Genomic DNA, 24277 nt, shown 5'->3' with positions numbered 1-24277 from the left:
AGGAAAAGGGGGGACATGATTGAAACATTTAAATATGTTAAAGGGTTAAATAAGGTTCAGGAGGGAAGTGTTTTTAATAGGAAAGTGAACACAAGAACAAGGGGACACAATCTGAAGTTAGTTGGGGGAAAGATCAAAAGCAACATGAGAAAATATTATTTTACTGAAAGAGTAGTAGATCCTTGGAACAAACTTCCAGCAGACGTGGTAGATAAATCCACAGTAACTGAATTTAAACATGCCTGGGATAAACATAGATCCATCCTAAGATAAAATACAGAACGGGCAGACTAGATGGACCATGAGGTCTTTTTCTGCCGTCAGACTTCTATGTTTCTATGTTTCTATCTTAAATGCCAAGTCTCAACAGCTGCACAATTACTGCCAAAACAGACCCAAATTCTAGTTCCAGGCTGCTTTGACATCAGGCTGTCTTTTCTCACCATGTCAGCCAGCTGCCAAATTACTTAACTGGCCAGTGGAAGATTCATGAATGTATAACTTCCCATTGCTGCTGTTCTTGAAGGTTACAAGCGGAAATTGAGCAAAGTAATAAAAATGTGCCTGCCATCTCTTTACTAAGTGCTTTCTTCCTTCTTTTTGAAAATCAGGTTGTGAAGAGTTGCACAATATTCTGATTCAGGCAGTCTGACCTTACCCATGTGTTGTGACAAGCTGTTGAGCAAGTGTGCGGTCAAGGAAAGGGTAGGGTAGGGTAAGAAACAATGGTGAAATCCATTATTTTTTACTGCCGGTTCTGTAGGTGTGGCTTAGTGGGCACGGCAGGGGAAAGATACTGCAAAATCTCCACTTCCACCCCACTCCAGAGGAAGCATGCCACAAAATCCCCATTCCTTCCCCACTCCTGGGAGAAGAATATTGCCAAATCTCCATTCCCACCCCATCTGGTATTTGCCAGTTCTTTGAACTACTGGAAATTGTGGTAATTGCCTGTTCTCCAAATTACGCAAAATTTCCTCTACCAGTTCACCAGAACCTGCTGGATTTCACCCCTGGGAAGAAACCCTGGTTTCATCCAAAGCAACTCGACTACTGTAACGCTCTCTACATGGGGCTACCTTTGAAAAGTGTTAGGAAACTTCAGATTGTGCAGAATGCAGCTGCAAGAGCAATCATGGGCTTTCCCAAATATGCCCATGTTACACCAACACTCTGCAGTCTGCATTGGTTGCCGATCAGTTTCCGGTCACAATTCAAAGTGTTGGTTATGACCTATAAAGCCCTTCATGGCACTGGACACTGGACCAGATTACCTCAGGGACCGCCTTCTGCTGCACGAATCCCAGCGACCAGTTAGGTCCCACAGAGTGGGCCTTCTCTGGGTCCCGTCAACTAAACAATGTCGCTTGGTGGGACCCAGAGGAAGAACCTTCTCTGTGGTGGCCCCGGCCCTCTGGAACCAACTCCCCCCAGAGATTAGAATTGCCCCCACCCTCCTTGCCTTTCGAAAGCTGCTTAAAGCCCACCTCTGCCGCCAGGCATGGGGGAACTGAGATACACTTCCCCCTAGGCCTTTAAAATTTTATGCATGGTATGTCTGTATGTATAATTGGTTTTTATATAATGGGTTTTTAACTGTTTTTAGTATTGGATTTTGTTATATACTGTTTTATTGCTGTTGTTAGCCGCCCCGAGTCTGCGGAGAGGGGCGACATACAAATCCAATAAATAAATAAACTCTCACTGTAGGACTGAATAGTACCTGCTAAGATTCACTGATATGGAGGAAACCATCCACTGAGATATGTGTGATTTTATTGCAAACACATAATGGATGAGGAGGAGAGTTTTTTGGTTACACTCCACTCCCCATGAATTCAAAGACATGTTTACATTGTTGTTTTGGCAACAGTACACAAGGAAGTACTTTGCCACTGCCTACCTCCGACATGTTTTCATCAATTCCCTAGTTCTAGGGCTGTAGAAGCAGATAGAAAAGCATAGTTGTTCAAAGTTTAAAATTGTTCCTAAGTATTTTTACCATAAAAAAAATCAATTTTGCTAAGGCACACATGGAAATCCTTCACATTTTATCTCGCTTTGCCAAGGATACTCAGCCTTTCCTCTTTTGAATACAACATAGCTGGCCAATTAATATAACACAACATTGCTGGCAAATTAATCGCCCAGTCATTGTAAATTTTCTGTCCTTCCACTGTTTACTGCACAAGGCTAACTAACATCAGCATTCCAAGGTATCTTTCAACAGAACAAAGATTTAAGTAGATATAATTCACAGTTACAAGAAAACAATAAAGAACCCTCGTTTATAAACCCAGTGTTCTCAAAAGTAGTAAATCTATTGATATTTGAAAGAGTACAGCGTTAATGAGGAATATATTATTAACGCATAGCTCAACACAGGTTCATATGCAAAGGTATCTTGCAAGAAAGACAGCAACAACATATACAGTATGTTCAGATCAGGAGTGAAATGCTACCAGTTCCCACTGATTCCTGAGAACTGGTAGCAGCAGCGGGTGATCTGGACAATCAGTAGCGGCGGCAGCATGAGGCTCCGCCCACCCACTCAGTCTCTGCTTTCCACCATCTCAGCCTGCTGCCCCTACTCTCTTCCCCGCGGGCCACAGTCCATTCAGGCTTCCCAGCCTTCGATGCAGTGGCCACTTTGTGAGGGCTTCCAAGCGAAAGCCCGCATGGAAGGCAGGCAAGCATGTCAGAGCCAGCCAGCCGGCTGCAGGGAAGAGAGCTAGCAGCCTTCCCAGTGATGCCCCAAGCCAGTGGTGGGTGGGTGGCCCTTGGTGGAGATACAACTGCTGCTACGGAGCTGAAATGGTAGCAATCAGATGTCCCAGGGCTGCACATTTGTTTCATGGCAGGAGAAGGAAGAAAGTGAATGGTGGCAGCACAGCACATGCACTTGTGAGTGTGTAGCAGCCCTGTGGCCTGCCTGCCCTCCCGGAGCATCACTGAGCTGCCACCGTTCACTTTCTTCCTTCTCAAAATGAAAGCAAATGGCTTTGGGAGATTGCATCAGGCAGGCAGACTTCTGCAGCTAGGCGGGGAAAGAGGTTGGGGAGTGTGGCGGCAGTGGCCTCTTTTATGCACAGCACACAGAGGCGGCAAAGATGGGCAAGATGGCCCCTTCACATTTATTGCTTTGGGGAGACATGTCCATGGTGGCCTCTTTGCCTGTGCCATGTTCCGTTCCAGCCACCCATGTGACTCTAAGTGCAGCCATCTGGTGAAAATGAAGGGCTACCCATACTGGCCCACCAGGGTAAGCTCCACCCCCACCCACCCCAGGCCAAAGAGTAAGCTCTGCAGTGGTATGGCCGTGCCTGGCCCTCTTCCTATGCGGGGGGCTGCTGCCCCATTGGCGGCTTCCACTCCTCTCGCTCCATTTCTTTGCCTGCAGGAAGTGGTGACATGGCTTTACCTCCTTCTTTTATAGCGCCAAACTCCGCAAGCCAAGTTCCCAATGTGGCACCGGCAGTCAAAGAGAGCAAGCTGGTGGCCTGCGAAACCAGCATTGGAAGGCAGCCTTCCCCTCTTTGGATGGCCCTGTAAGGGGGGAGCTCTGCTTTCCAGAAACAGGGCGGGTGGTTTGTGGAGAGGATTGGCGGAGTGATGCATGGCCCTCTGGGATGGAAAAGATAGCAAGAGGAGGCTTCAAAGTTTATTTGGGCAGTCAAGCCAGATGGCGGAGGGAAACTGAAAGCATTGGGGGCTTCAGGTGGGCTAGAAAGCTTAGAACTGCGGCGCCTAAAACACGATTTAAGTATTGCCCACAAGATCATATGCTGCAACGTCCTTCCGGTCAACGACTACTTCAGCTTCAACCGCAACAACATAAGAGCACTCAACAGATTCAAACTTAATATTAACCGCTCCAAACTTGACTGTAAAAAATATGACTTTAACAATTGAGTTGTCGAAGCATGGAACTCATTACCGGACTCAATAGTGTCAACTCCCAACCCCCAACATTTCTCCCTTAGACTCTCCACGATTGACCTCTCCAGGTTCCTAAGAGGCCAGTAAGGGGCGTATATAAGTGCACTGATGTACCTATCGTCCCCTGTCCAATTGTCTTCCCTTATCTTATATATCATACATATTCTCTCCTCTATCTATCTATCTATCTATCTATCTATCTATCTATCTATCTATCTATCATATATATTCTACTTATCTCTTATATCATTTATATTCTCTCCCTCCCATCTACTTCTCTTCTTTTTTACTTTCTATCTTTATATATATTATTTAATGTCTATTCTCTTCCATATGTATTGTATATTGGACAAAGAATAAATAAATAAAATATATAAATAAATGTGCTTCAGAATGTGCGGCTCCAGGCTCTAACAGGGAGTGGTATGAGTGAGTCAAGTTGCCCACGTCCACCCCATCACATGCCCACAAAGCCACAGAACCAGCAGGGAAAATTTTTAGATTTCATCACTGGTTCAGATACAAAGCAGGTCTCTGACACCCTCTTGAAAGATTTTAAAAAATACATTTTCTTTTTAATTTTATTAACATTATATCTTCCGGGAAAACATCTTTGCACCTGGACATCTGCCTTAGCAGTTTAAAGGTAAAGAATATCCATAAAGAGATACTACAAGGGAGAGATGTACTGTCTTACAAGAGGTTGAGTCTACTTTTCTGCTTTGAGTTCTTTACTCTGCCACAGATGCAGAGCGCTTCTCTGTTGAAGCCACCTGAGTTTTATTTATGAAACAAATTTTATAGTCCTCATATTCACATATCAATTCAAATAAATTAATGGGGACAAGTCTTTGTTCCAATTTATATTATTATAATCTGCAGTGGGGGAAGCAAATAGTCTCTGATCCGGTCTTTTATTGCCTTTCTTGTCATTATCTAACTACTCTAGGACAAAGCCTTGGGGGATGCATGCAACTTGTTCTCTAATTACAAATTACCGGGATTGATTCCAAAAGGCAATTCTCTAGGAAATGACAAAGACTGCAAAATCTCCAGGAAGATAGATACATTTTGGGTCATCATAGCAATGGTGATTAGAAACTGTTGAGACCTGATAGAGGTACACTGAATTCCTGCTATGAATAGGCTTTTTATTCAGTATATTTTGTATTTTAACCTTTTTCTTTCTTTTATAAAAACCTACAGCTTTATATTATTTTATAAAATATTCCTAAGGAGCTCCCAATGATTTACCTGCAAAAATATATATATTACAATTGCTAATGCTTAATCTTTTTCAAAGTGGGCGGTTGGTAGACAAAGTGAGGCTGAGAGACAGAAACTTTTCCACGGTCATAAAATGAATGAGAAGGCATTGATGTTTGAAATGGAAGCTATGATACCAAATGGAGATAATACAAAAGCTCATTTGTGCTCTTGTGAAAAGCGGCACAGCTTAATAGCAAGAACCTGGATTTTAGCCTACTTTAGCTTCTTTTGAGTTCTTTTGTAAACCAACAAAAGAATGCACGGGTGATAAATCCAAGATAAATAGTAACTTAATTTGTGGGAATTCAAACCACAATGCAAAACAGTAAGCCAGGAGTGTCAAACTGGAAATATCAAACTGGCCCACGGTACCTCTGGCGGCTAAAACGGGCTATGTGAGGCCCACTCCTGCATCGTTATCACCCTCCATGGCCTCCTGCAGCACTTTGCCAGCCGAAAATAGGTTGAAAATGGCCAGCAGAGTGTTACAGGAGGCCATGGAGAGTGAAAACAAGATGCAAGGGCCCCCGTTTTGGCTGGCAGGGTACTGTAGGAGGCATCCCACCCCCCAGCCTGCAGAGAACTTCAATACTGATCCAGTCCTTGAAGAAATCCAGTTTGACACCACTGCGCTAAGCCTATAAGCAAACTTTTATCCTAAAAGCATACTGTAGTTTCAACCATGTTAATTATATTTTTCAACTTTTGGAAATATGAATTTAGGCTGATATAATAGACCACATTTAAGCAATCCTAACTAAAAACCAGAATCTATTTATTTTCATTATTAATATAGTGCAAATTAAGCTAACTTAAATCCCAAATTTAAATGGCAACAAATAGAATTTAATAGAATTTAAATGGCAACAAAAATGAAAGAGAATGTGTGGTAGAAAAACTGAGTCTTAATAAATGTCCTTGTCTATGTGGATCTCATGAGATAATTGTGTTTTGCTTGGATACGTTTCAGATAGTAGGAGATTCTACCCCACCCTCCCAAGTGGATCACAGAAACTAAGTCATATGGTTTCTACAGTGATTTAAACTTAGGGTTTTTCAACGTATCTCCATTCAGAAGCTAGTCGTGTTATTGTTTCGATTGCTGTAGATCTTGAAACTCAGAAAACCTTCTTAACCTATCTGCCTTCCCCTCCAGTTGACCAATAGGAAAGAGCAAACAAAAAATTATCTGTCCCACCCTTGAACTTTGCAAAAACTGCCAAAATAACGTTGCTGTTGCCAAAACTCTGTAATACATGAAATTAAAAAAAGTAAAATGTTAGCAATCTCTCCCTGGCAGGTTTTCAATGCATGCCTGCTCGTTTGGTACCAGGAAAAGCTACCTAGGTATCATTCCATCACTGAGTTTATAGTCTTCCTTAGTGATAATGTTGAAAAAATGACACGTACGGCAGAGTGTGCAGCTGAGGGAAGAAGTAATAATTCTTATTTAAATAAATGCTATCCTAGGAGGCCTATTACTGATACAATTTTTTCCCAGTGTTTCATTTTCTCTCATCATACCATTCGAAAGTACACGATGTAAGAGATTATAAGGCAAATATTCTTAGAAAAACCTATGTGAGCATGACAGGAATAGGATTTATTGTATGAAGTCCTGGAAAAAAAGCAGCATATTTTTTAAAGCCAAAGTTAGTTGGAAAATAATGGGCTAAACTCTCTTTTGTTTTCCAATTTGGTCATGTAGTCATTTACAAAAGCCATGAATCTTGAATCAGATAATCATCTCCCCAAAAAAACCCTGATTTAAATATTTAGAATTCTTGATGGAATAAAATGTTTGCTTTTCTCTGTGAGTTTGTTTAGATAGTATAATTGGAATCCTAATTTCTTGTTTATTAATTCCTGTTACTTTAACAGAGTTTTGTCCAAAAACCACAGACGGCAAAAAATAAATAAAAGTTGAAATTGTATAAAAATGTTAAAAGTATTTATCAGAATCCAACTTTAAAAAATATTTATTTTTCCTGCTCTGCGTAGATTCAGTTTACATGTTCCTGGTAGTTATTTTCTTCATTCAACGGAAAGCTCAAATTTGGGCAGAAAGTGAATCACAACCTTGACTAATTTCCCTTCTGTCTCTTTACACAACGGTCTCATTTTACTTGGACTTTGGAAATGGGAAAACAGAACAGCCAAGATCCCTGACTTATTGGATCAATCACTATTCTTACAATACCTACCAACTGTTTTTGTGGAAAAGGAAGAGATACCAGGAGTGGTATATGAAACAGCTTTCATCTTTGGGCTACCACTACTTTCATATTTGCCCTTAAGCCTATTTCTGGTGCCAAAGTAAATTGCAGCTTAGGTTGAATACTGGGGATAAAGTAGCAAATGTACTTTTTAAATTTTCTGTTCTCTCCATCTCTCTTGTTAAATCAAAGAACCCAAACGAGAAGTAAAAGAATGGCACCGGACCAGAATATCTGTGAGACCGCCTTCTGCCGCACGAATCCCAGCAGCCGGTTAGGTCCCACAGAGTTGGCCTTCTCCGGGTCCCATCGGCTAAACAATGTTGGCTGGTGGGACCCAGGGGAAGAGCCTTCTCTGTGGCGGCCCCAACCCTCTGGAACCAGTTCCCCCCAGAGATTAGGATTGCCCCCACCCTCCTTGCCTTTCGTAAACTCCTTAAAACCCACCTCTGCCGTCAGGCATGGGGGAACTGAGATATCTCCCCTTGCCTATGTAGTTTTATGTATGGTATGTTGTAGGTATGATTTTTAAACGATGGGGTTTTTTAGACTTTTAATGTTAGATTTATTATTGTAGACTTTTAATATTAGATTTGTCATTGTATACTGTTTTTATCACTGTTGTGGGCCGCCCCGAGTCTGTGGAGAGGGGCGGCATATAAATCTAATTAATAATAATAATAATAATAATAATAATAATAATAATAATAATAATAATATAGCCAATATTGTTTAGTTTGCAAGGAAAGATTGCACAAGAGCCACCAATTTTCTCATTACCTACTGGGGTAGGAAAATGTATGTATCTGGGTTCTAGCTACCAGCTTGCTTTCCATACCTACTGAATTATGGTAATAATTTTATCTCCATATCAATAGTAAGTGTCCCAGGTGGGTGGGCGGAGCCTCCCACCGCTGCTACAGGTTTATCGAACCGGGAGCAACGCTCCACTGCTCCATCTGTATTAATGCTTCACAGAAGGGATAACGGTATTGTCAGACATACATTTACAACCAACTAACGTCAATGTTACTGATCTTTTCTGAAAGAAACATGATACCAAGATGCCATGAAAATTTGGCAGGTACTAAAAGATGAGACAGATGTGCTTGATACACAGAACACAGAGCGTGGAAAGAATTCCAATGAATGGAAAAGAAATTCAAAGATTTGTAAGAAGATCCCCTATTATCTAAATGATTTATATAATCACCCATCTAATAATGTATCTTTTTTACAATAGGAGCCTGGAAATAAAATAACTCTAGAAGCTATATAATTACATATTTTATTATTGTGTCAGTAGCAACTCATCCTCCATTCATTCATGCACACGTTTGAATGACTCCCCTTTCCTGATGAAAGATGAGCAGGAATTGCATTTATGAAATTATAAATCTTCCTTTGGTCTAGAATTAACATTATCATATGTTCACCTATGCTCCCAATGTATCTTAATAATTTCCAGTAATCATTAATCTCTCAGCAAAAGAAGAACTATCTGTAAGGCATTTTAAATAAGGGACAATAAAACAAATTTATCTTGGCATATGCTTCCTTGAGTAAAGGCCAAAAACTTACTGCATTAATATAGACCCCTTGGAATACTAACATGACAAAAGTTGGGTTTTTGTCTTATTTTTACTGTAAATTAAATTTACTTTAATCCAGAAGAAGATATTTAGGAAAGGTTTGATACAGTGGCACCCCTAGCTTTAGCATAAAAGGGTACACTGGGGGGGGAAAAGAGAAGTATACTTTATTGAGGATGCTTCTATGAATGGCAACTGAAGTTCTCTCCCCCACCCTACTATAATTATGGGACTATTTCTTTTTATTGCGATATTGTCATAATTACACAAACAGGCTAAAATTTCAGAATTTCCAGCCAATCATATCTGGAAAGCACTATGTCGGGAGGTGCAGATCTTCATATGGGAATGGTTTGTTTGTTTGTTTAATTTGTATGCTGCCCAACGAGTCTACTGAGAGGGGCGGCATACAAATATAATAATAATAATAATAATAATAATAATAATAATAATAATAACAACAACAACAACAACAACAACTCCCTAGGCGGCTCACAACAAAAAAATAAAACATACAAATAATATTAAAACTTCTAAAAACAATTTAAAAACAATTTAAATCCAATAGTTAACAACCATGCATACCAGAAGGCCAGTAGGGGGCAGTCCGAATCTCAGGAGGTAGCTGGTTTTATTTATTTATTTATTTATTATTTGGATTTGTATGCCGCCCCTCTCCGAGTCGGAACAGCCACAGAGAAGGCTCTCCCCCACGTACCCGCCAGTCAACACTGTTTAGCTGATGGGACCCAGAGAAACCAACTCTGTGGGCCTTTAGCGGTCGTTGTGGGCCTTTACCGGCAATATGGTAACTAACATACAAATATAGGTAATGTGTTATTTCAATATTATAACTTGCAATTGTTATCCAAATAAAGAGGGTTCAACAATAAGGTTTCTTTGGATTGTACATAAGGTCAAATTATGTCATTTCAGAAGTGTGTTGTGGTAGACCAAGATCAGATCTGTACCCGAGTTCAAAACTAAATTCACCTGTACTACTAATTCTCAGTTAATCCCTCTGCTGCTTCCCTGATACTTATACTGAAGTTTTGGTGTCAAGTTCAACAGCACAATTTTTATTTATAAAAAATATGGCTTATTTGTTTGTTTGTTTTTAAAAAATGGTAATAAGTCTTTTAAAATAGCTATCTCAAAGACCCCTAAGAAATTGGTGAAGTTGCATGCAACATGTAGATAAGATTAGATAGAGAGATAGAGAGAGATAGAGAGATAGAGAGAGAGAGAGAGAGAGAGAGAGAGAGAGAGAGAGAGAGAGATACTGTAGATAGATAGATAGATAGATACTGTAGAGAGATAGATACTGTAGATAGATAGAGAGAGAGAGAGAGAGAAAGAAAGAAAGAAAGAAAGAAAGAAAGAAAGAAAGAAAGAAAGAAAGAAAGAAAATAAAGCAGAAAACTATTGATGAGGACTCACATTATGTGGGCAGTACTCCATGTCTTGATAAAACTTTAGTCCTCGGACCATCTTGTCACGAACGTCCAGACTGCAACACTTCTCCATCCCTGCTTCAATAGCTCTGTTGATCATAGGCAGAGGAAAAGCACAAACCCCCGAGTAATTCTGAGGCACCATGCTGTCCCACTGGCTTTCAGCAAACACACCAAAGAGCACCAGTTCTGTTTCAGTGGTACCGATTGCTTGAGCCAACTTGGAGCCAGGATTGGTAGCATGAGCTGCCTGCAGGACATTAAAGACTACATCTTTAGGCATTATGCGAAGGCTCCTCTTCCGTTTCGATTGGATGCGGCAATCCAAGTTCAGCTCTCGGTACTCGCGAACCTCAGTCTCTTCAGTGCTAAGCCGCACTATCCTAGTGTGGTATGAATTGGAAGTAGGATCTTCCCTTTGGACCGTCAAAAAATAGACAAACTTCTGGTATTCAAAGGAATACACATAGTGAATAGGGTATGTGTCCCGATACTCTGGCAGAACAGTTAAGGAGTGGAAACCACCAGCAAACCCATCCAACGTACTCTTTGGTCTCCTTATCGATACCGATTTGGGGCTGTACGTGTCTGCTATGGTTGCATTGATGGTAGATGCAATATAAAAGAAAGAAGCAGCTCTCATATCAACAACTACAACTCTTGTGCCTAAGGGACTGGCCACACAGTCCGGGCACTCAGAAGGGCTGTTCTGCTCAGGTGAATACAAGCAGGAGGCTCCCCCTAGCAAAACAATGTCACCTTGTACCTCAATCGTGTGCTGGAAACAGATGCCACGTTGAGAACTTCCACAACTGTAAAGCCAAGGTTCAACGGGATCCATCACCAAAACTTGGTTGTCTGTGTTTTGAAAATCCACTGGTCCTTTCAATGGACAGAGAGCACAGATCTCACACTCGTCACTCCCCCAGGGCCCGGTAACTACAGTAGACAGAACTTTCAGCTCTGAGCTCAAGGTATAAATCTTATTCTGAACTGCAACAAAAATAACATTGCCAGGCTCATAGGTAACCATGTTCTGGATCGCAAATGGAGCTTTGAACGTAGGGAAGTCATATTTTACTGTATAATCTCGGGTCAAGTTATAGGGGATATGTTGGCATTGCCAGGTCTCCCCAATGATTCTTACGGGCAACAGTCCAAGAATGAAGCAGGCAAGGAATGATATGCCCATGCTAAGGAGGTAAGAGTAAAGCAGAATCCTGGTATCAGACGCTACCTCGGTTCTTCAGTTCTATGTGGCTCGGCAATCCATCCAGAATACTCTACCATTGCATTACATCTGAAAAGAGGGAGAGAGAACATGGATGAGTGATGCTATAAGGGAAAAAAAAGATGACATTTGTCTTTCCTTTTAAAAGAATAACAAAATAACCGACTTGGAAGGGACCTTGTAGATCATCTAGTCCAGTGATTTTCAACCTTTTTTGAGCCACGGCACATTTTTTACATTTACAAAACCATGGGGCACATTGAGTGGGGGGGGGGGGGGGCTAAAAAAATATTGTACAAAAAAATTCTCTCTCTTCCTCCCTTTCGCTCTATTTCTCTCTCCCTCTCTCTCTCCCTTCCTCTTTTTTTCTCTCTCCATCCCTCTTTCTTTCTCCCTTCTTTCCTCTTTTTGCTCTCTTTCTCTCCCTCCCTACCTCCCTCTATGTCTTTCTCTCTCCCACTTTCCCTCCCTCTCTTTCTCTCTCTCTCTTGCTTTCTTTCTCTTTCTCTCTCTTGTTTTCTTTCTCTCTTGCTTGCTTTCTCTTTCTCTCTCTTTCTTTCTCTCTCTCTTGTTTTCTTTCTCTGAACTTCGCGGCACACCTGACCATGTCTCGCGGCACACTAGTGTGCCACGGCACACTGGTTGAAAAACACTGATCTAGTCCAACCCAAGCAGGAAACCCCACACCATTTCTGACAAATGGAAGTCCAGTCTCTTCTTGAAAGCTTCCAATGATGAAGCTCCCACAACTTCTGAAGGCAACTTCTGTTCCATTGGTTGATCATGCTCACTGTTAGAAAATTTCTCATTTCTAGACTGAACTTCTCTTTGGTCAGTTTCCATCCATTATTCCCTGTTTGGCCTTTGGGTGCTTTGGAAAGCAGTTTTACTCCCCTCCTCTCTGTGGCAGCCCCTCAAGTATTGGAACACTGCTATCATGTCTCTCCTGGTCCTTCTCTTCACCGGACTAGACGTGCTCAGTTCCTGCAACCTCTCTTCGTATGTTTTAACCTCTAGTCCCCTTATTGCCTTTCAAATAATCCCCCCCTTCTTCTCCCGTTTTCATTACATGGCTGAAGGTTCCAGCCAGAAAGCAACCAATCACTGAAAGGTTTTTTTTCCATGTAGAATGTTTTGATCTTACACCTAAAGGCTCACCACTCTTGCGCAAGATTTGTGTACTGTGCACTGTAGGTTATCAGTAAGCAGTCATGCAGGGAGAAGCACTGCTGATGTTGGGAAAGGAACTGCACTCGGGGTAAGTTTGCATTTCGTATCATCTCTTATTTTTAGATTGGTTCCAATCTCCTCTAAGCAATCTAGGTTAATAATCTGGGATACATTATTATTATTTATTAGATTTATATGCCACCCCTCTCCATAGACTCGGGGCGGCTCACAAAAGCAATAAAACAATTCATGACAAATCTAATAATTTAAAAGCATTTAAAAAACCGTGTTATTAAGCAGACATACACACAGACATACCATACATAAATTGTATAGACCCGGGGGGAGACATCTCAATTCCCCCATGCCTGGAGGAAAAGGTGGGTTTTAAGGAGTTTACAAAAGGCAAGGAGGGTGGGGGCAGTTCTAATCTCTGGGGAGAACTGGTTCCAGAGAGTCGGGGCCGCCACAGAGAAGACTCTTCTCCTGGGACCCGCCAAACGACATTGTTTAGTCGACGGGACCCAGAGAAGGCCAACTCTGTAGGACCTAATCGGTCGCTGGGATTCGTGCGGCAGAAGGCGGTCCCGGAGATATTCAGGTCCGGTGCCATGAAAATAACCTAGGCTGTACAACCTGTCTCGAGACAGTTTGATATAGACATTTATATCAAAGCAGAAAAAGGGTCTTTTATTCATTTGACAAAGGGGGGAAAAACTGGTTCAAGTAAAGGATTAACAATTCATTGCTCAGAATAAGAATCTGTTTTACCAGCAGAGTTGGGTTAAGAGGCATATTGTAGTTGTGTCTTATAACTTACTCTATGGATATCCCAAGCATTTTCTTTTTTACATAAAAAGTTAATTGGTTGAGTAGAATGAACACTTGGGTAATGTTATTGGGAAAACAAATACACAGTTGCAAGCCATTGTATTACGATTTGTATTAATATTGATTGTTTCCTGATTACTTTGTTGTACTCTATGACAATCATTAAGCGTTTTAGCTCATGATTCTTGACAAATGTTATCTTTTCTTTTATGTACACTAAGAGCATACCCACCAAGGCAAATTCCTTGCATATCCAATAACACTCAGCCAATAAAGAAATCTATTCTATTCATTGGGAGTTTGGAGGTTATTATTGTTATACTGGGCACTTCTCTAGACTGCCTTGATTATACAAATAGAAACTGAATTCATGAGCAGACTATTTATTTATTTAAACATTTTTTATCTATCTATCTATCTATCTATCTATCATCTATCTATCTATCTATCATCTATCCATCTACCTATCTATCTACCTATCCAGAGGACCGGGCCCCCCACAGAGAAGGCTCTTCCCCTGGGGCCTGCCAGACGACATAGTTTTGTCGACAGGACCCGGAGAAGGCCAACTCTGTGGAACCTTATCGGCCACTGGGATTCGTGTGGCGGAAGACGGTTCCAGAGGTATTCTGGTCCGATGCTATTCAGGGCTTTATATAGGTCATTACCAACAATTTGAGTTGCGACCGGAAACTGATTGGCAGCCAGTGTAATATCATAGAAAGTCAAAGTCGAATAGAATGGAATGGAATAGAATACTTCATTGGCCAAGTGTGATTGGATACACAAGGAATTTGTCTTTGGTGCATATGCTCTCAGTGTACATAAAAGAAAAAGATACATTTGTCAAGAATCATGAGGTATCATGAGAATCATAACAGTAAAAACCCAAAAACTAATCACACTAATAACGATAAAAACCCCTTAAACTAATCAATACAATCATACCCTCACACTTTTTGCGGGATACTAACATCAGCAGCCCTCAGTGTAGCCCCCAAATACGACTCTGGCTGTTGAGATTTTCTCTCTCTGAGAAGTTACCGTCCTTAATTTCACCAGGTTAGGGTATTTTTGTGAACCTTTCTTTCTGTGCGGCCACCTGGTGTGGGGTAGTAGAGAGGAAAGCGGAGGGGCGTTTGTCGCCCCTCCTCAAACACCTTCTTTCTCCTCATCAAAGAAAATCGGGTCAATCGGAGAAAGCCAGAGGCTTTTACTTGGGGGAAAAAGGGGGACTTTCTCGTCCTTGAAAATAAGTTTTACAGCTTTTTTAAGGCCGGGGTTCCAAAAGAGAAAACCAGCCGCTGTCTCGGAGGGGGCAAGTGGGGAGTAACACCCGCTGGCCTCTATAGCCAATATCCCCCCCACCCCCAATATCCCACCAGCACTTCCTCGCCCGAGGACTCACCCGTCGACGCGGAATCGAGGAGTTCAGCGCTCGGCGGACACCTGGCCGGGACGCTCCCAGGAAAGAAGGCAGAATCGGGACGGAATCGGGCGGAGATTTAACCAGCCGGGCGTGGCCAAGGCAATTTCCCCTCCTCTTTCTCCTCCCCTCCACTTGCCGCCTTTCCAAAAATGCCCAGGCTCTCCCCCCTCCCCACGTTGCACCGCATCTGTTTCTGCTGGAGGAAGTTTGGGGCAACCTGGTTTAAAGTGTCTGCGTTTTGCTTTAGAAGGGAAAAATAGCCATTGCTTTCCTCCTACGGTAACTCGGACCCGCTAGGGCTGCGAGCGGGATCTCTTCCTTCAATAGGCTTCAGAGGCAGAGATTAAGAGTTAGAAGGGACCTTGCAGGTCGTCTAGTCCAGCCCCCTGCTCAAGCAGGAGATCCTACATTTGCCTCGACCTAGGATCGAACTCATAATCTCCCGATTGCGAGGCGAGAGTTCCACCTCTGCAACCCGAGATCCTGCCGACTTTCGCCCCAAGTAAGATTCTGACGTCAGCTAGAGAACGTGGTTTAAAGTACGTATTAAGGAGCTGAGATTGCTTCACGCTTTCTCCCCACCCCTCCCACTCTGGGCACGCTCCTCCCACCTTCCCTCTATGCATAGCTATACATACAGTTATTTCCCTCAGAAACCACTCTGGAGATTTATATCGAGGCTCTAACGTCTACCGCCTTCCTGGAATGGAGAAATGGCGGAAGCAAGTTATTTAATCTCCCGTCTCTCGCTGCTTCTAGAATTGAGCGCCAAATTTGTAGCGTACTCTTCTAGCAACGGGGGTCTCCAACCTTGGCGACTTGAAGCCTGGCGGACTTCAACTCCCAGAATTCACCAGCCAGTTTTGCTTCGCTTTGCTGGCTGGGGAATTCTGGGAGTTGACGTCCGCCAGGCTTAAAGTTGCCAAGGTGGGAGACCCCTGTTCTAAAGCATACTAGGCGGGAGGGAGTGAGGCGATTTCTCCCCTTGCTGTTCAGATAAAAAGCATGAGGACGCCCGGGTTACTCTTTTCAAGATTTTTTTTCTTGAACGTTCAACGCTTAGCTTTATCTATTTCCCAGCCCGCATGCTTTGAATTCCAGAAAATAGCCAAGTTTTCCTGCTTAATTTGGCGACAGAACCGAACTTCGTAGACCAGTGTTTCCCAACCTTGGCAACTTGAAGATATTTGGACTTCAACTCCCAGAATTCCCCAGCCAGCATTTACATTCACTGCATTCGCATTCACAGCATTCGCTGGCTGGGGAATTCTGGGAGTTGAAGTCCAAATATCTTCAAGTTGCCAAGGTTGGGAAACGCTGTCGTAGACTTTATTTCCACTTCACATGTTGTTGTGGAAGGGCCCTAAAACATCTTATGTTGAGTCTTCAGTGTCCCCAAAATTTGTTTCCTCTTCCCCTCATACATTAGCAAGTTGGGTCAGCGAGGTATTATTACCCCATCGGAAGAGTATGGTGATGCAGCTAAGGAGCCTGGATGGAAAAAGATGACAGGGCGGGATTTCTCACTCTCTGCTTTGAACAGCTAATATTCTTCTTCCCTTGTGGTTAAGATGAGCATCTCGGATAACAGAAGTCCATTAAGATGAATAAGAAAGGACCGAACAGCCTTCAATGAAGCTCAGAGTGAGCAGGAAGTGAAGTGAAAATGATCTGAATCTGGTGGTAAATCAGAAACAGGGCATGTGTTTTTTCATGGAAAAAGTATGATGTTTTGAAATTCCTAGGCAATGCATCCTTGGAGATTCCCTTGTCTCAATTTCTGGTCAAAAGACTGTCATTGAATTCTTCCTAGAAGTATTTTTGGATATGTACCTTTGAGTCTCTTCTCCATGAAGTCTTTTCTCTATCACACAATACTAGGACGAAAGGGCACTCACTAAAGCTCATGAGTAAGAAAGTGAGGACAAATCAAGGGAAATTCACCCAGAGGGTCGTTGGTTTATGGAATTCACTTCCAGAAGAGGTCGTGACAACTGTCATCCTGGATAGCTTCAAGGCAGGATTAGACAGATTCGTGGATGCCAAGTATATCGGTGGTTGTTGAAACGAATGTCCAAGTGCCGCCTCTATGTTGGTTGAGGCAGGCAGGATTCCCTTGAGTACCATTTGTTGGGGGTCAAGGGAAAGGGAGGGTCTTGCCTTCTCTTTCTGCTCAAGATCCCCATGGACAATTGGTGGGCCACTGTGTGACACAGAATGCTGGACTCGATGGCCTTTGGCCTGATTCAGCATGGCTCTTCTTATGTTATGTTCTTAGGTTATGAGTGAGTGGAGCCCACCTGCACACACATCCCTGGAGTTTTCTGGGCAAAGTTTTTCAGAAGTGGTTTGCCATTGCCTGTTTCCTAAGGCTTGAGAGAAAGTGACTGCCTTAGGGTCTGCCAACTGGCTTCCTGCTGTTTTAAGAAATATCCCTTCTGGGTTTGGTTCCAAGTAGGGAAAAAGATATTGGAAGTGTGGGACTGCTTGGAAAGATGGTTTAATGGTGGAGAGCAGGACCACATGGTCTGGGAAAAAGGAGGATCACATGCCTTGATGTTGAAGAAGAGAGAAGATCTGTAATGCTGAGAGTGCCCTACTTCAAGGGTAAACAAAGTTGGCTTTTCTATGACGAGGACTCCCAGAATTCCTGAGCTAGCATGATTGGCCCAGGAATTCTGGGAGTTGAAGTCCACAAGTCATAAAAGAGCCAACTTTGCCTACCTCTGTGCCTAGTTTATATCCTCTGTTGGGCCCCACCTTGAGAGTTTCCTGTTCCTGTGTAAGAAATGTGTCCCATTGGCTGTAGGCTGTCTTGATTTCTCAGTTTGCTTGAGCCTTGCTGGCTGATGCCGTCTTCTCAGGTGATGTGTGGTGAGATGGGTAGAGGGCTAATTCTGTCTTTGTTATGTAGTACAGTAGTACCTCTACTTATAAACTTAATTCGCTCTGTAACCAGGTTCTTTAAAAAAAATTTTTTTTTAAAATTATCATAAAGAACAAACAAGACATACATACATTTAACATATACAGGGGCTACAATTGCCCCGCTCATAGTAGAAGTCTTACTAATACAGAAAAGGAATACGCTAAAATTTGCAAAATCAATACAATAGTTAGAATGAAAAGATTTTTGTTTTGTTTTTATATAATTCAACCATCAATAATAATAGTTATAGAAGAATAAGCAATTTTTATACATTTTACTATGTGTTCAAGTCATTTAGGTTTTTTAAATTTTATTTAACCATAGATAAATCTTTTCCCAGATGTTATAAAAGTCAGATTCTTCTTGATTATTTAACCGCCTGGTCATCATATCCATTTCAGCACATTCTATAATTTTCCTTATTACATCATCCTCCGTAGGGATGTCTTCTCTTTTCCAATTTTGTGCATATACTATTCTAGCCGCTGCCAAGATGTGAGTTATTAAGTAAAAAAATGTCTTTTTTATATTTTTGGTTTGTTATGCCTAATAAAAAAAAATTCTGGAGTTTTCTTTATCTCCTGTAGAGTAATTTCTTTTGTCCACTTTTCTATTTTATTCCAATATGATTTAGCTTTATGGCAAGTCCACCACTGGTGATAAAAGGAACCTATTTCTTGTTTACATTTTCAACAATTTGGGGACATATTAGGGAACATCTTGGCAATTCTATTGGGTGGTAAGTGCCACCTATAAAACATCTTGATCTGATTTTCTTTTAATGAAACTGATTTAGTTATTTTCCAGTTATATGTCCAAACTTTTTCCCAGTTTCCCAAGTCAATTTCTTTTCCTACATTTTTACACCAACTTATCATGTTATCTTTCAATGTCTGGTCTATATTTTTATATCCTATAGTCACCAGGTTGTTAAGTAGAAAAGTTTGTAAGAAGAAACAATTTTTCCCATAGGAATCAATGTAAAAGCAAATAATGTGTGCAATTGGGGAAACCACAGGGAGGGTGGAGGCCTGGTTTCCTCCCAGGAGATTCCTAGAGAAGACCCACGGAGGCTTCTCCCTGCCTTTTCTTGCCCTGTTTCCTCCCAGGAGATTCCTAGAGAAGACCCACGGAGGCTTCTCCCTGCCTTTTCTGGTTACAGTTTCGGAGGCTCAGGTTCGTAAGTGGAAAATGGTTCTTGAGAAGAGGCAAAAAAATCTTGAACACCCGGTTCTTATCTAGAAATGTTTGTAAGTAGAGATGTTTGTAGGTAGAGGTACCACTGTATAAACTTTCCATTGATAAAGGTGGAGGGAATGATGAGCTGGGCTCAGGTTTGATTGTCCATTGACAAAGATGGGGACTACTAAGAGTGAGGGTTTTTTCTGCCTAACCTTTTCTCATCCAGGGATATTCTATACAATATTCTGCCTTCTAAATATTTCTCAGGATATTTGCTTTTTCTAGGAAAAGGGTGGGTGCTAATTTCCTATGCTTCCTAAGGGAGGGCCTCGAACTCCCAGTTTCTGGCCGGTGCCTTAATCACGACACCAGACTGACTCTATTCCTGGAACCTGTTACTTATTATTCATTTACAGAAGTGCTTCCTGCTTTGGATACCCATTCATTTCTTATGGTGGAACTTAAGGCTAGACTAAAAACTGCCAACACCTAGTTTTGGGTAACCTGAGCTGCCCTTCTGTCTGTTATTATTATTTATTAAATTTATATGCCGCCCCTCTCCGAAGACTCGGTTATAGCTAGTCATGCTAATATTAATTGAGAGGAGAATCCTGGGGTTGGAAGCAAGTCTTAATCCAACCTCATGCCCAGGACAGGAATCCTCATATCTTCCCAGATTAATATCTGTCCAGACTTTTCCTTTAATTTCTATTTTATTTTTTCTCCACAATTTCCATGTACACATCTATGCATATCCCATAAGTCATATCAAAAACATAATAATAATAATAATAATAATAATTGTTGAATCCTATGTAAATAGTTGGTTCCATGAGAAACGCTGTCTGAGCTGGAAACAGGAAGTCGCGCCTGATTGGCTCAGACACTGGCTGCTCTCTTTTGGCGGGAGCCGCAAATGTATAAAAGAGCGGCTTCTCTCCAGGTTAAGCCAGACGTGTTCCCGCTGATTGTCACTTCCATTTTAAGAGCTGAATAAAGGAACCGTCTTTACTTAAGCCTGTATCTGGACTTTTCAATAATAATAATAATAATAATAATAATAATAATAATAATAATAATAATAATAATAATCTTTTATTCTCCATTTTATTTCCCTTTAATCATTTTAACTTAACTCCTATACATATTCATTTTTTTTATCCAGTCATAAAATTTCACCCATATACTATAATATGCTGTATCTTCCTTGTCCAGACTTTTCCTAAAAGCCTCCATGGATGGAGTACTCACCGCTTCAGGCTGTTTGATGACTCTCGCTGTCAGGAAATTCCTCCTTCGCTCTTTCTCTCTGTTGAGTTTCTAGTCAGTGCCTTTGCTGTAAAGTTTGTGTGTGGCAGCCCCTAAAGTATTTTTTATCTATCATGTCTCCATTTAGCCTTCTTTTCCTTAAAAACACACTTTGTTTCTATTCTTAGTAGGATGTAGCTTTCAAGTCCAAGAAGGAAATAAGGAGTCTTTTTTTTAAAAAAAAAAAATTCTTCCTTTTCCATCCTGGCACAGCCTCGTATAGAACTGTGACAACAGCCAAAGTATAAACTTGATTCCGGCTCCTTATGGCAAGTACTTGATGTGGGACGACTGTACAAAGTCGCTAGGCAAATACTGCCAGATTTGAAAAGGAAATAATTTGACATGACGGATTGCTGATATTTATCATTTGCCAACAACTGAACTAGTGTGATTTTTTTTTTTTTTACAAAAGGGCAAGTAAACAACATTGTGAGTTTGAAGGGAAATATTCTGTTTATAATGTTCATGGGTTTTTCTTTTTAATCTTATTTGCATTATTATTAATTCTGATATATACCAGTATGGGTCTGTACAGAAGTAGTTTGTACTTTGTGTCCTGTTAATTAATTTGATAGAGTAAGTAATGTTTGGTAGGGAAATGTGCCTAAAGGGATACAAACTATAAAGGTAATTACTGCTTCCATGGCACACTTACATGTTCTCTTTCAGATGATTAGAGCAGTGTTTCCCAACCTTGGCCACTTGAACATATTTGGACTTCAACTCCCAGAATTCCCCAGCCAGCGAATGCTGGCTGGGGAATTCTGGGAGTTGAAGTCCAGATATCTTGAAGTTGCCAAGGTTGGGAAACACTGGATTAGAGTGTAGACAATATGATGATTACAGTGTAGACAATAATAGTAAGTGGGGAGAATTGGCCTCCCAGCAAGTAGTATGCCTGTGTACACACGCGCACACACACAAACACACACACAAACCAACCAACCAACCAGGAAACTTTTTCTTGAACTTCTTTCACATTTCCCTGAGAAACTCCGGTCTGCATTTTTCAGCTATGATTTCACCCTAGTCAGAATACTATGAGATTTTTTTTTAAAAAAAGTTTTGTTACAGAAGGCAAAAAATGGAAACCTAATGTTCTCCAGATGTTGATGAATTAAACTTTCCAGCAGTGGCCAGCAACATCCAAAGTACTTTATCCTACCGCCTGGCATATCCTGGTATGGACTGAAGTCCTCTTGACCTGGAGCCCTTTTGTCCTTTTGAGATACAGTACATATTACTTATTACTAATAGAACAGAATAGAACAGAATAGATTAGAATTCTTTATTGGCCAAGTGTGATTGGACACACAAGGAATTTGTCTTTGGTGCATATGCTCTCAGCGTACATAAAAGAAAATATACATTTGTCAAGAATCATGTACAGCACTTAATAACTGTCATAGTGTACAAATAAGCAATCAGGAAACAATCAATATTAATAAAAAATCTTAATGGAAACTTTTGAAATTGAGTAGCCTGACCATGACCCGATACAAGGGAAGGTAATATTTGTTTAGTGACTACAACTCAGAACTGCAACTTGGTCCTAAACAAAGCGATTGCTCAGTGAAACTGCGACCGTACTTATGATCTGACTTTGGCTTTCCCTTGCTTTATAGGTTGCAAATGTGAGGATTGGTTGCCATAGTTCCCTCTAAGCTGAGCAGTGAGCAATCGCTCACTTAAAAATCATCATCAACTCAGAGTTTTCCAAACCTGCCCAGAAGCCGAGAGGGAAAGAGTGAGAGGGAAGGAGAGAGAGAGGAAGAGAGGAAGAGAGAGAAACAGATAGAAAAAAGAGAGGAAGGAAAAGAGAAAGAAAAAGAATGGGAGTAAGGAAGAGAGAAAGAAAATCAAAATCTAGTTTGAAACTAGCTCAACTATTTAAGTGGCATTTTGATATTGATAGAGTTGCCCTATTATGAGCTCACTGTTATAGACACACAGTATTTATTTATTTATTTATTATTTCTGTGCCGCCCAGTCCCAAAGGGACTGCCGCTCAGACACTATACTTTTCCGCCCACCCCCCAAAAAAAATTAGAGGGAACACTGTTGGTTGCAATGTTATTTTAACCACCACCGTGGCACTGTGGTCGCTAAATGAAGCAGCCACTAAATGAGGGCTACCTGCAATTGAAAGTGTAAACAAAAGGACTTGTCTTTTATAGTACTTCTGCAGCCTTTCAGGCAGGAAATTCTCTTCCATGTGGATGCTGCCTCCTTTCTTGCTCTCTCCAATGTTCTTAAACATTCCTTAGTTTTCAGCTCCCACACTGAACAACATTCCCAGCCTCCAGTTCTCCAATATAACTTCTCTGGTAGCTGCACTGTTCTGGTTGACCACTAGATGGCATCTGCAAAATGCAGAAAATCTAATTCTTTGCTGCCATCCGAAGATGGATAAGATGAACTGTTGACCCATCGTTTCACAGACCAATGAGGTCAGACAGTGGATAATATTATGGGAAAGGGGAAACAAAGTAGTGCATGGAGTAATTAGTGAGTCATGCATACTAAGAGAAGGAGATAGCGGTGTATCCTATTAGATGCAGGGGTGGGTTCTGGTTTCTCCTGCTGCCGGTTTGCTCAGGGATGCACCATGTGGACGCGCACATACGTGCAGTACTTTAAAAAAAAACCAAGATGGCTATGCCTATGGCACCATCAAAACAACCGGCTCAGGGACATGGCACGCCTGGGTGGCTCTGGTTCCAGTGACCCAGGCAGCCAAGTTACTACCAGTTATTTATTTTATTTATTTATTTTGTCCAATACACAATGAGGGTTTTAGTGGGTATATATCTATATACACATGGTAAAATACATGATGAAGGTTATAGAGGAGATACTCATAGTAAAATATATCTAAGAAAGAATAGAAAAGAAGATATAGTAATAGAACATATCAATGAAAGAATAGAAGAAGAGATATAGGAATAGAAGAAAGGAATAGGAGATATAGGAGAGTAGTATGACAGGGGACGGAAGGCACTCTAGTGCACTTGTATTCGCCCCTTACTGACCTCTTAGGAATCTGGATAGGTCAACCGTGGATAATCTAAGGGTAAAGTGTTGGGGGTTTGGGGATGACACTATGGAGTCCGGTAATGAGTTCCACGCTTCGACAACTCGGTTACTGAAGTCGTATTTTTTACAGTCAAGTTTGGACCAGTTGCCCAGCATAAACTGTGCTAAGCATAATTCTTTACTGGTTTGGGGATTATGAAGCAGGTGCTGGGGGGGGGGTTCATGCTTAGATATTACTGTATGGTGCAATGATTAGTTTCTTCATCACTAAGAATTCAAAAGCAGCAGAGGCTGTGTTGGCACATTATTTTCCCAATTTCTGATTTTGTTCCCCAACACACTGAGTCATAAATGAACCACATGGCCTCTGCAAGACTGAAATGAGATGCTTTGTTGTTCAGTGAGGTGGAAGGGCCATAGTTGTGTTCGCTAATTGGCATTGCGATGAGGTTGACATTTTAAATTTTTTCAGACACAGCAGCCCCAGGGTCAAACTACACTTATTATGCTATTTCTCTGTTCCCATGCAAGGTTTCTTAATATCAGGAGAGAACAAAATGTCCTTCCACCAGAGTTTAATTGTGTTTTATTGAATATACGATATTGGCATAAACCATGGCTTTGCGATTTCATCAACAAGGTTTGCTTAACATGCTAAATTAAGAACAGATTTAGCAGGCTTTGTGAA

At 41.3% G+C, this 24277-nt stretch overlaps 1 protein-coding gene across 1 annotated transcript in view; it reads right to left on the bottom strand.

Moving 5' to 3' along the window:
* The window catches only part of MST1R (macrophage stimulating 1 receptor), an 89991-nt gene extending 74738 nt beyond the window's left edge, over positions 1-15253 (bottom strand). Inside the window, exons 1-2 of the mRNA XM_070738847.1 lie at positions 15111-15253; positions 10457-11770 (exon numbers count right to left, since the gene is read on the bottom strand). Coding sequence (XP_070594948.1) covers positions 10457-11662 — 1206 coding nt within the window. The 5' untranslated portion in view covers positions 11663-11770; positions 15111-15253. The remainder of the gene's footprint in view (positions 1-10456; positions 11771-15110) is intronic.
* Positions 15254-24277: the final 9024 nt, after the last annotated feature.

The sequence above is a fragment of the Erythrolamprus reginae genome, chromosome 2, assembly GCF_031021105.1.
Source record: "Erythrolamprus reginae isolate rEryReg1 chromosome 2, rEryReg1.hap1, whole genome shotgun sequence".
Classification (NCBI taxonomy): domain Eukaryota; kingdom Metazoa; phylum Chordata; class Lepidosauria; order Squamata; family Dipsadidae; genus Erythrolamprus; species Erythrolamprus reginae.
This window is presented reverse-complemented; position numbering and strand designations above follow the sequence as displayed.